At 38.2% G+C, this 12307-nt stretch overlaps 1 protein-coding gene across 4 annotated transcripts; it reads left to right on the top strand.

Annotated features, from left to right (window-relative positions):
• Window positions 1-1289: 1289 nt before the first annotated feature.
• LOC132452861 (toll-like receptor 13) lies at window positions 1290-8540 on the top strand. 4 transcript variants are annotated; one of them, XM_060045690.1, is made up of 5 exons: window positions 1290-1461; window positions 1870-1904; window positions 3391-6023; window positions 6409-6526; window positions 7786-8540. In XM_060045690.1, the coding sequence occupies exons 3-5, from the start codon at window positions 3542-3544 to the stop codon at window positions 8015-8017; spliced, it is 2832 nt and encodes a 943-aa protein (XP_059901673.1). In that variant the 5' UTR covers window positions 1290-1461; window positions 1870-1904; window positions 3391-3541; the 3' UTR covers window positions 8018-8540. The 4 variants fall into 4 exon arrangements, 3 of the variants coding, with proteins under 3 accessions (XP_059901673.1, XP_059901674.1, XP_059901672.1); XM_060045691.1 differs by lacking the exon at window positions 1870-1904 and adding an exon at window positions 1948-1982; XR_009524526.1 differs by lacking the exon at window positions 1870-1904 and having other exon boundaries at window positions 6413-6526; window positions 7786-7804.
• The last annotated feature ends 3767 nt before the right edge of the window (window positions 8541-12307 follow it).

Here is a 12307-nt window from a genome sequence, read left to right on the forward strand (position 1 = left end):
TGCTTATCAATCGACATTTTCAGAATGTGAATGAGGCATCTTGCAGTTCAGGAATGTCAGTGGCTCAACGGGATAATGCTGTGTACTGGTGTTCCTTAGGTTGAGAGTTCATTTCCTGATTTGAGCACTATTAACAAGCCGAACATGACATTCTGTCATGTTCTCATTTAAGAAACACAACATTGAACAGCACCTGAAATTCATCAGGCAATCCACATTCCGGCTCATTAGTCTCCAAGAATCTGACTGCCAAGACACATAATGGCATTAAGGGTAACTTCTACATTAACCATTTTCCCTTCATAATTAGCTCATTATGTCATATTTATATTTCTTAGTAGTGTTCTTGACTACAAATGTTTAATTTTCCCAGAATTTCAAAGATTTTTCAGGTATATGCTTTGAAGAAAGCCCTTAATTCACTTGAGAAATGTGTGCTTTAAGTTTTCTGGATGTTGTGTGCTTATCAATAGACATTTTGACCATGTGAATGAGGCTGCAGTTCAGGTTTATAAGTGGAACATCTTTCCTTAAATATCACAATTATATGTTAGATTTTTATATCTTCCATTAGTGTGTTCTTGACTGTTAATTTAGCTCTGACCCCGTTAATCTTCGCTTGTGGTTATATTTCTAATTGTCATTGTGTATTTTTTTAAGAAGAACTGCCTACCAAAAATCTTCATTATTGCCAATTGTTTCTTTGTCCCACCTCCTATAGCAGTATTTTTCTTATTTATTTGAATACATGAATTAATATATTAATATGTATTTTGAAGGCCTATTGTATTTTCCATCTGCTGTTTGTTCTTGTTACTTTACATGGCAACACTTTACAATACAAACATTAACCATTGCTTTAAAGCAATAAATTAATACAGAAATGAGCTTTAATGTGTTGCTTTAATATTGGGGTTAGTGTAAGTATAAATAATTAAATAAAGTATTAATGAATACCTTATAACATGAACATCATTAGTTTACATGAACACTTTTGGTAAATGATTACTAGACCATTATTCAACTATTAAATAACTTTGTTTAATAATTATGACTGTATTCAATAATGTTAAGAAATGGTAAATAATGTACCTTCATGTGAAGTGTTCCCCTTACATTACTATTAAAGTTACATGAGTTTTAAATTCATGAATGGTTTTTCATTATGGAAGAAAGGTGTACTCAAATGGACATTAATAAAACCTTATCATTATAAAATATAACAAAAAATAACAACTCAGTCTTTGATGCATACTTGGAGCTGACTCATTTTTCAGTTTTGACATCCATTCACTTCCTCATTTAGTCTCCAACGGAACAGACATGGAAAAACTTTAAAACCACCTATTGTCTCTTCTACACACTTGAGATTTGCTGTTCACACAGAGAAAGAGACCAGATCGAGAAAAAAACATTTGTGGGATTTGGATTGGTGGGTTTGCTGAAATTAAAAACAAATAGGTAAGTGTTTAAATTTCATCTACCTTATTTGGGCAAAACAGTTAATGCTTTATATTAAGGTCCTTGTATTAAGCCTTAGTTAATATGTAATAATACCCTTATTATATGCTTATCAACGTTAATTTGTGTTAATAAGACTATAAATAAGCGTTAATATTAACCTATCAAACATGTTTATTGTGAGATTATAAGACTTTTATAAGCACTTATGAGAAACTTGTTAACTATTGTTTGCTTAGTAACATTAATGATGGTCTCATGAGTTTCTTATAGTTGTTAAACGCATTACAAACCCATTTATGGAGTCTTACTTGCATATTATGTGATTGTTAAACCTTTACTAAGCATTTTTTATGCTTATTAAGGTTAATAAATCCTTTATGAAACTGCTAACTATGCATTTTGCAGGTACGAGATCAAAGGCAGGAACCATGTTTATTAAGGTTAATAAGTCCTTTGTTTAACTGCTAATTATGCATTTTGCAGGTGTGGGATCTAAAGCAGGAACAATGCTTATTAAGGTTAATAAGTCCTTTAATATACACTTATTAACAGTCAATGAGTTCTATATGTTATCAAGGTCGATAAAATGTGAGATAAAAAATAAACTGTAAATACAATGTTATGGGGGTGAAGCACAAAAACACACTTTAAGACAGCTCTTTTAAAAATCATTTTTGGAGTTCCAATATCAGTTGCATGCTTTGATAATTCAAACCCTCACCTGTCACCTTTGATAAAGTAGGTCTACTAACTGACTCAATATAAAGTAGGCCTACTAGCCAACTAAATATAAAGTTGGTCTAGTAACTGACTTAATTTAAAGTGGGTCAACTAGTGGACTAAATATAAAGTAGGTCAACTAGCGGACTAAATATAAAGTAGGTCTACTTACTGACTTAATAAAAAGTAGGCCTACTAGCCAACTAAATATAAAATTGGTCTAGTAACTGACTTAATTTAAGTAGGTCAACTAGTGGACTAAATATAAAATAGGTCAACTAGCGGGCTAAATATAAAGTAGGTCAATAAGCGGACTAAATATGAAGCAGGTCAACTAACTGACTTAATATAAAGTAGGTCAACTAGCGGACTAAATATAAAGTAGGTCAACTAGCGGAATATATATATAAAGTAGGTCTACTAACTGACTTAATATAAAGTAGGTCAACTAGTGGACTAAATATAAAGTAGGTCAACTAGCGGGCTAAATAAAAAGTAGGTCAATAAGCAGACTAAATATAAAGCAGGTCAACTAACGGAATTAATATAAAGTAGGTCAACTAGCGGACTAAATATAAAGTAGGCCTACTTGCGGACTAAATATAAAGTAGGCCTACGAGAGGACTAAATATAAAGTAGGTCAACTAGTGGACTAAATAAAAGGAGACCTGCTTGCGGACCAAATATAAAGAAGGCCTACTAGTGGACTTTATATAAAGTAGGCCTACTAGTGGATGTAATATGAAGTAGGCTTACTAGTGGACTAAATATAAAGGAGGCCTACTAGTGGACTAAAAATGTAAGCTAACCTTCGTGTACCAGTTAACCGGATCAACTGGTACATTCGTTTAGCACCGTAGAATTTAGCCAGTGATTACGTGAAACCTCCCTTTAGCTATAATATGTTTTTGTGGAATTTTTATGGTGTGGTTTTGAAAAGATAAGGATAAGGATTTTCTGAAATAGGAATGTAAGTTTTCTAAACATTATCACCGAATATTCACACCTGTAAATATTTTTATGGTAGGCCAATTATGTTCCTAGCATGTCATGCGTTAACTTTGTAGGTTAAGTTTATATGCATATAAGAAGTTCATGTTTTGATGAAAACTGAAAGCTAGAGAATGCTATACAATGAAATGACAGCATTTCAATACCACATTGTAATGACCGCTGTCTGTGTATCTTTGTATGTCTGTTTGACAGTGTTTTTGGATTGGCGTTTTTTCACGATGGATCCCTCGTACTGGAAGATATTTAATGACGGACCCTCTGTAGGAATGGAAATCTTTTGTCTTGAAAATTAGAATAACCTCAAAACGTTTTTTTGTGTTCTGGAAAGAAAAAGGAAAGTACAATGCCATTAAGGGGAATTGGTTACTGTTCTTTGGGAATATTATGTTTACTTTTGAATTTGAATACTTTTATTTTTCCAACTGCTAGTTACGTGCTGAAGGACTGCAGGGTCACATGGAACACAGAGGCCATCTGTCAGAACCGTTTAAAAGTATTTCCAAAGGACATTCCAATAAGAGTGACCAACATTAATTTGTCTCGAAACAGAATTTCCAAACTTAAAAAAACTGATTTGGTAAATTTACCAAATCTGTTGCGCTTGAACCTGAAACGTAACCTTATCTCCAAGATTGAATCTGGCACTTTTGTGTGTCAAATCTCTCTAGAGGTGTTGATTTTAAACAACAATAGGCTTGGTAATCTACAGGAGGGTGTGTTTGAGGGCCTTGTCAATCTCACAGAATTGCGTCTGACTTCCAATAAGATCCAAACAGTATCACCGGCCTCTTTTAAGTCTTTGAGCAAGCTAAAGTTTTTGGACCTAGGTCACAACAAACTGCGCCACTTAACAAACATCTTACAACATATACCACATTTACAAACCCTGTACATTCCAGCAAACAAAATTTCCAATTTTCATTCATGGGAGCTGTCAAATAAGTCTACAGAACTTGTTTCACTGGACTTGTCTCAAAATCAGCTCATGGTCTTTAGCCTCACTGCAGATATCTTTCCCAACCTCACATTATTGAACCTTGATGGTTGTATAAAGAATGGTATCGTCTGGGAGGTGAATGACACATTGTACCTTAGTGGTGTGTCTAAACTAGATATCAGTGGGGTTCGCTCCTCATCACATGGAATGCAGGAAGTTCTAGAGACATTTAACTCGTCACTGAAGTATCTGACGTTAAACCATGTGAATAACAACCTGGAAATTCTCATCCATTTTTCCTGCAAAATCCCATCACTGACATCTCTTAAAGTCCGAAATAATGGCATCAAAGTAATTAGATCAGATATGCTGCACTTGTGTACTAATCTGAAAGAGTTGGACTTTGGGACGAATAAGATAACTGACATCTCTGAAAATTCATTTCAATCTCTGAGGAATCTTAACATTTTAATCACAAAGTTAAACCATCTCTCATCCGTCCCTTGTGCCGTCAGGAATGTATTAACACTCTCAAAATTGGATCTGAGCTCCAACAACATAAGTATGATTGGCTGTGATGATTTTGCCAATATGACCCGTCTCAGAATTCTCCATCTCAACAATAATCATCTCTTGGCTCTCAAGGATTGTGTGTTCAGAGATTTGGTTAATTTAAAGCACTTGGAGTTGCAAAACAACAGTATTACCAAGTTAAACGGTGCCTTCAAAAAATACATGCCAAATCTTAATGTACTTTATTTGTCTAACAATCAACTCGCCTTTCTAGATCATGGAGAATTTGAAGCTCTGAAATCCCTCATGAATCTGTCATTACAGGGGAATCAAATAAAATCACTTCAAAGTGGGCCTTTTTATGGCCTGTCCCATCTTAAATATCTTACACTTGAATCCAATGAACTTAGAATAAATCGAAATTCAAACCCTGATTTCGGTGACTTGAAGGCTTTAAAGACATTGAATTTGATGAACAATCAAATTAAATATATATCGGATAACCCCATTGTTTATCCACCATTTGCTGAGCTTTCACAACTAGACACTTTGCATCTTTCAGGTCAACATGGTCGACTTGGGACCAACCTCCCTCAAAACTTTCTTCAAGGCTTGACAAATCTGTCAGTACTCAATATCAGAAGTTCTGAGTTTAATTCTCTGCACCCACTATTCTTCAACTATACCCGTCATTTGAAGGTTCTTTATTTGAGTGCAAATTACTTCACAGACATTCCCGACAATCTATTTTCTCCGATTCAAAAACTAAAAAGTCTTTACATTTCCCAGACACACCTGAGGTCTCTAGATTTTCTACTCCATGCTAATCTCACGGAGCTGGAGTTCTTGCAAGTGAGGAAGAATGCCTTTTCTGTGATTAGAGAGCCAGTTATGCAGTCTCTGTCAGCACTTGTATACCTGGATATGTTGGGTAATAGCTTCACCTGTAACTGTGACAACACGTGGTTCCTCCAATGGGTTAAAAACAACAAGCAAACACAAGTGTATGATGCATACAACTTTGAATGCAACTACCCTCCAAACCTTAAAGGAAGAAAATTGTTGGAGATTGACGTCCGTTCATGTACAGTAGACATGGAATTTATCTGTTATATTTCCACGGCATGCACGGTCATAATGACCATAGCAGTCTCCTTCACCCACCATTTCCTACAATGGCATCTGGTCTACGCGTACTACCTCATGCTGGCGTTCCTCTACAACTCAAAGCACAAGAACAAGCGTGCTCATCAATATGACGCCTTCATCTCCTACAACGCAAACGACGAGGGCTGGGTGCTGGGGGAGCTGCTGCCCAAGCTGGAGGACGAGCAGGGCTGGACACTGTGTCTGCACCACCGAGACTTCCAGCCAGGTGAGGAGCCCTATCCTGAACATCCTCTTCACTGCCATTAGCATGCATGCTAGTCTATCTATTCTACGTCATCCCTTTGACTGCCACTACAGATCATGTCTTATCGTGTAATAATTAATGCCGATTTTTATTCATGCAACATTTTGTTTGTATATGTACATCCGCATTATACTTCAAATGCATTAAACAAATATGGTTGGCAAAACCTATGAAATTTAGTCTGACAAATGGGTCCTATCTCCGACCTCTGAAAGAATAGCACTGTGATGTGACAGCGCTACACTTTTCTCTTTTATAAACATATTTTCAATTTATTAAACCATAATTCATAGAAATGTACTTGAATTATTCCTCTAATGTATTGTCACTAACCAATCCTGTTCAGGCAGACCTATAATAGAAAACATAACAGACGCCATCTATGGCAGCCGGAAGACAATCTGTGTGGTCAGTCGTGATTACCTGCAGAGTGAATGGTGCTCCAGAGAGATCCAGGTTGCCAGGTAAGAATCCAGATCATTTACATGCATCCATCACTTCTGATGACCAGACTATGGTTGTTCATTAAATCAGCTTCACATGTGTACTTGTGGTCTTATTCACGACCCTCATTCATCCTCCCTCCAAATGTAAAGTGCAACAGACCAAAGCCTAAATCAATCATTTACATCGGCACATATGCGAAGATCGTGCAGATGTGCCATAACGCTCCATTCACTAAAAAAGGAGTTTGAATCCCGCAAACCCGGTTGGTGCTTATCACCTTCTTACGTAAAAGCAGCTGTAGGTACAATTTCAGAGATATTATTTTGGTGTCATGTGAAAGAAATGGTCTAGCCATTCAGCCGACAGCTATAAGTGAGTGAAATGCGCTGTGAGAATATCTGTTTCGAGTTGACTGCGCCTGCCTCCACATGAGCCTATTGTACACAACATTGAGGGCATAACATTTTAGATTTGTATTAAAAGTAAATCTAACAGATCTGCACATGATTATGTGGTACGACAACAGAATGACCGTAGTAAACATATTAATATAAACCTTTTCACATAAATGAAGAATTCTTCTTAAGGTATAGAATATATATTTGTTCAAAAACCGAGATTGTCACATTCAAAAAGTGAAAGCAGAAAGAAAAGCAGTGCGATCTTATGCATTTTCAAGTTATAAGTTAAGTTATTCTTATCGGCTGTATGTAGACATGGTCTACAGAGGTGAGTGAGAGCGACACCCAGCCAGCCATTACTATAGCAACTTTATGATTTTCTGCTAGGAGAACCAACATTGCAATGTGCTCCTCTGTAAGTCGTATCCTTCTTGGACTGCAAATTAGCCCTAACTTATTAAATACACATCCTGAAGCTGAGCTTCAAGCAGCAATAAACAAGTAGCCTACTTAGGGTCCTCTTTTGTACTGCTTTCAGGCATTTTCTCTTATATTGTGTACATATTGTGTCAATTTTGAGTTCTGTGGCTGCATTATCTTCTGATGCATCCTCTGCATGTCCACTCTTTCCCCCCCTACTTGCTTGTTACCATTCAAAAAATCAACAGAGAAAATCAACAGAATTAGAGATATTCACAAATAGTACTTGTGTATAGTAGGAAAGTATTTCTGCTCAAGGACCAATTCAACCATTTGGAAAGGTATGGATTGTGTTGGTCTGACTGGGGGTGGGTGGGGGCGTCGACCAACCTTCCCCTGAAGGTTTAACAGCACACATACATGAAAAAACAACTCTCCCCGTTTCCATTCCCCAGCTTCCGTCTGTTTGACGAGCAGAAGGACGTGCTGATCCTGGTGTTCCTGGAGGACATTCCCATGCAGCAGCTGTCTCCGTACTACCGCATGAGGAGGCTCCTGAAGAGACAAACCTACCTGAGCTGGTCCCGCGCAGACGCACACCCAGACCTGTTCTGGGAGAAGCTCCGGCAGGCCCTGGACACCCAGGAGCACCCAATGGGTGAGCATCTACGGCTCACCGTGGTGTAGGGATCCCCCGAGGGGAGACCAGACCAGTAAAAAGCTTAATGTGTCCAAAGGGTTTGACTGGTTTTGTGTGCAAGGCAGTGTATCTGGTCAAAGCAGAGGATCTGGTAATAAATACTCAAAGGGAAGGACAACAGAAATATGTCAAGGTGTGCCTGAGGATTCCAAAATCGATGTTCCTCAAGACCCTTTGCAAACTCATTTTATTTCATACTTTCAATAACTTGATTGATTTTCGTATCCAAGCCCTAGGAATTAATAGTTTGTATGATAATGAATTGCAACTAATTAAAGTAATTTTGAGATAATGTGTAATGAATGTATCATATTATTTTGCATATTCAAAAACAGTTTAAAATTAGATTCATATTCAGTTGTTGTTTTCTTTCAATATTTAATTTTATTAGCAAACATTCTTTTTTTGTTCACAGAACAAAGTAAGGGTTAACATGGTAACTACATTTGTTTAGTTTGAGGTGGAAAATACATAACCGTAGATAACATAATAAAATGTCATAACTTCAGAGTCTCTCAATTCAACCCACTCCGCCTAACCCTTTTTTTTGCCTTTTACAATTTGATCATTCCACAGAAAAGACAAGTTTCCCCATTGAGACATTTTTGTTGAGTCTTTCCATTGTATCGGACTTACTTAATTTCACATTCATATCTTTGTTGCTCAATATGTCGTAACTGGTGTAAAGTTCCACTTCTAAAAAACAAGTGAGCCCTATGAGAACAATAACAAAAGCTATTAAAAAAGATACAATCATCATGCAACAATTATGATTCTTGGTGAAGTCAGGAATGCCTTCCGTTGCGGGTTCTCCCCTTGTTACTGCGAAAAAACAGAATATGTTACTCTAGCTGAGCAGGTGTGTTACCTCAGCACATTACAATTAAGCCTCTGAGGATTTGAGCCTCAAAGGTCCGATCAATGTATAATGACACACAGGAACCAGGGGTGTCTGATGCTGAACATCTAAAATCCTTCCCGGACTCTGTGGTTATCATTTTTTCAGACTGTGTATCGTGAAAAAAATTTATACGATTGCAAATGTGTGTTCTCGTGTACGAATTATGTCTTCATTTACAGTCAAATTGAACCATTTTATTTCATTGTTGACTTTCCTCATATCCATAACATTTTGCTATCATGGAATATAGAAACTGCTATGGCATGCAGACACTGTTGTGTGGACATATGCTGGGCAGTACTCACTCCAAACAAGCCATGAGATGTTTGGTCCTCTTTCTATTCGGATCAGCACAGACAAAATTCTGTCCAACGTGGAAGCTGTGAGGGAAGAGAACATGGCAGGAAATTGGATGAGGAAGGAAGCAAACCCGTTCCATCGATACACAACCGTCCCCCTTCTGAAACCAAGTATCAGGTCCAGCCAGACCGTTTGCGATGTCAACTCCATCACAAATGAGGACAGCTTCCTCGTATCAATGAGCACATTACTATAAGCATAACGTAGGATGTCTACGTACAATTTGTAAAGTACTGTTGCAAAGAAGCAATGTTTCATAATGAAGGCAACATAGCCTATTTCTTCAACTCAAAATATTTTTTGGTATATTCTGTACACATACAGGCTAACATTTCCTACATACAGTAGTAGGCCTAAGTTAAGGCACCCATGATAAAATTGTCTAAAAAGAAGAATAAAACATCTTAATGCCTCAATTAAACAACTTTAGCATGGGTGCCAAAACTTATGCCTACCGCTGTAGATGGCTTTATTAAAAATTTGAGCAAATCTTAAGCTATCTTTCCCAGGGCTTTTACGCAATACAACACTAGACTATAATTCAATACACTAAGGCTTTTACTTTAAGGGTCGATGAAGGCCTACTCACATCACAGCTCGCATGTCGCAAGACCCGTTGATGTTCTGCAGGGAATAGTGGTGGGTATCTTTACATTTCAACCGGTGTTGGCGGTATCTTAGGCAGCAGCTTGCTACACACACACAAACACACACACACAGTTTATTAATGGAACACACAAAGCACATATAAAGTAAAAATCTATGCAATAACACATATACAAACACACACAGAACCAAGCAGGAATAGAATGACGAAACACACACTTACAGTCCCCTTCAACACAATAACACAAACCAGAACACACACACACACACACACACACACACACACACACACACACACACACACACACACACACACACACACACACACAAACACACATGCTGGGTGCTTACCTGATTCTGAGCCGACCGGGAACAACGTGAGGAGAAGGAGACTGCAGCCAACAGCCGCCAGGATCGGGAGTCCGTACATAGTCATGGTAGCAGTTTGGTGGACAGCGGGGGTAACTTAGGGTGGTGCTGGGAATGTTGCCGTGGCGATGCGCATCGATGGGGTGAAAGGATCTTCCTTGGGTGCGTGTTGCTGTGTCGCTGAGCGAGTGAGTCCCACCTGCGGTTCAGTGTTCCTCTGTGAATGTGTTCGAGTGCGACTCCTTAAGTAGCAAAGGTGTTTGTGTGTGTGGGACTTTCCCAGTTGGAGACCGAGAGAGAGTGGGAGAGAGAGAGAAAGTGAGTGGGTGTTCAATGTCAATCACAGGCGTGACAATATAATGTGTTGCAATGGGGCAACATTGAGCAGGTGTGTAGGAGTTGTGTGTGTGTGTGTGTGTGTGTGTGTGTGTGTGTGTGTGTGTGTGTGTGTGTGTGTGTGTGTGTGTGTGTGTGTGTGTGTGTGTGTGTGTGTGTGTGTGTGTGTGTGCGTGCGTGCGTGCGTGCGTGCGTGTGTGTGTGTGTAGGTGCAAGTTATGTGTGTGGGTATGTATTTGTATGTAGCTCTGAGCATATTTGTGTGTGTGTGTGTGTGTGTGTTGCTCAGAGCGGATTTGTGTGTGTGTGTGTGTGTAGCTGTGAGTTTTTGTGTGTCTGTGTGTGTGTGGCTCTGAGTTTGAATGCGTGTGTGTGTGTTTGTAAGTAGACCTGAGTTTATGTGTGTGTGTGTGTGTGTGTGTGTGTGTGTGTGTGTGTGTGTGTGTGTGTGTGTGTGTGTGTGTGTGTGTGTGTGTGTGTGTGTGTGTGTGTGTGTGGCTCTGAGTTTATGTGTGTGTGTGTGTGTGTTTGTGTGTGTGTGTGTGTGTGTGCGCATGTGTAGCTGTGAACTATGTGCGAGTGTGTGTAGCTGTGAGCTATATACGTGTGTGGGGGGAGAGGTTGTGTCAATTCATTCATCATTATATGCTGTGATATTGCTTTGGTGTGAACATTATCGTTGTACAGCGTTCGTGACGTGGATAGGAGGGAACGTTTTTATCTCCTTGTTAAGAGTTCATGGCCTCATTCATACTGTTAAGTTAATCATGCACCTGGCAAGAAACGCAGCGGAACAAGCTTTCATCATCAGTCAAGAATGTGTCTAAGCTACAGGCCAGAAAAACCCGCCTGTTTAGAACAGCGTTGTGTAATCACTATGTAGTCATGCTGCCAACTCATGACAACTAGTCCATTCAAGCCGAGAGTGAACACCAACACAAGTTGGTAAGGTGAGGGCAACATGATAGATGAGGACTATACAGGCATTGGCTGCTAATGATATGGAGTTGATCAAGAAACCGGATACATATGACGATAATCCATTGTATTATTTTATGTAGCCTATATATATATATATATATATATATATATATATATATATATATATAGGATATATAATACTTAGGCCTTCAAATTACGAGTTAGATTAAAGAGTTATTATCAAATGCACAGAAAAACACAGGGTATTACTAGAACTACTGTAAGTTTGCAGGGTTAATGACCAGGTAGTATTGTATGTGTGAGTTAACTAAAATCCGAAGGTCTCAATCTTCATTAAAAAATGAAAACTGTGTGTGATTAATTCTTAAATGACATAGCATTATTGTTGATATTATTCAGTAGACGTACACTATTATTTAAAACAAATGTCCATGACTTGGGGTAAGAACATACTATATCTGAGTAAACAAGGACCCGGCCTGTTTGTTCACTGATCCATGAACTGTACGGTTCAACAACCAAATATTCATTCCAGGAAATTGGCACAGCATGAGTGTGACAAGAGATGATAGTTTCAGGTATCTCATAAGAATAGCTGGGGAGGTGAAACCTGTTGTTTAAATGTAATGTTGTTGTACTATTATATGCTTACTCCATTCTTTCAATTTTCTTCCAATCTACATTGTTGTTTGATAAATTTTGCCTGCTCTTAATTTATTACTTACCTTTATTTTCTCTTTCTCAGTCTGTTATTTACTTTGTT

This window comes from Gadus macrocephalus, chromosome 23 (genome assembly GCF_031168955.1).
Source record: "Gadus macrocephalus chromosome 23, ASM3116895v1".
NCBI classification, from domain to species: domain Eukaryota; kingdom Metazoa; phylum Chordata; class Actinopteri; order Gadiformes; family Gadidae; genus Gadus; species Gadus macrocephalus.

Excerpts from the sequence above, each read along its gene's own strand:
- LOC132452861 (XM_060045690.1), top strand. The coding sequence starts at position 3,542 with ATGCCATTAAGGGGAATTGGTTACTGTTCTTTGGGAATATTATGTTTA. Across the intron at positions 6,024-6,408 it reads CCACCGAGACTTCCAGCCAG|GCAGACCTATAATAGAAAAC; the intron begins GTGAGGAGCCCT and ends AATCCTGTTCAG. Across the intron at positions 6,527-7,785 it reads AGAGAGATCCAGGTTGCCAG|CTTCCGTCTGTTTGACGAGC; the intron begins GTAAGAATCCAG and ends TCCATTCCCCAG.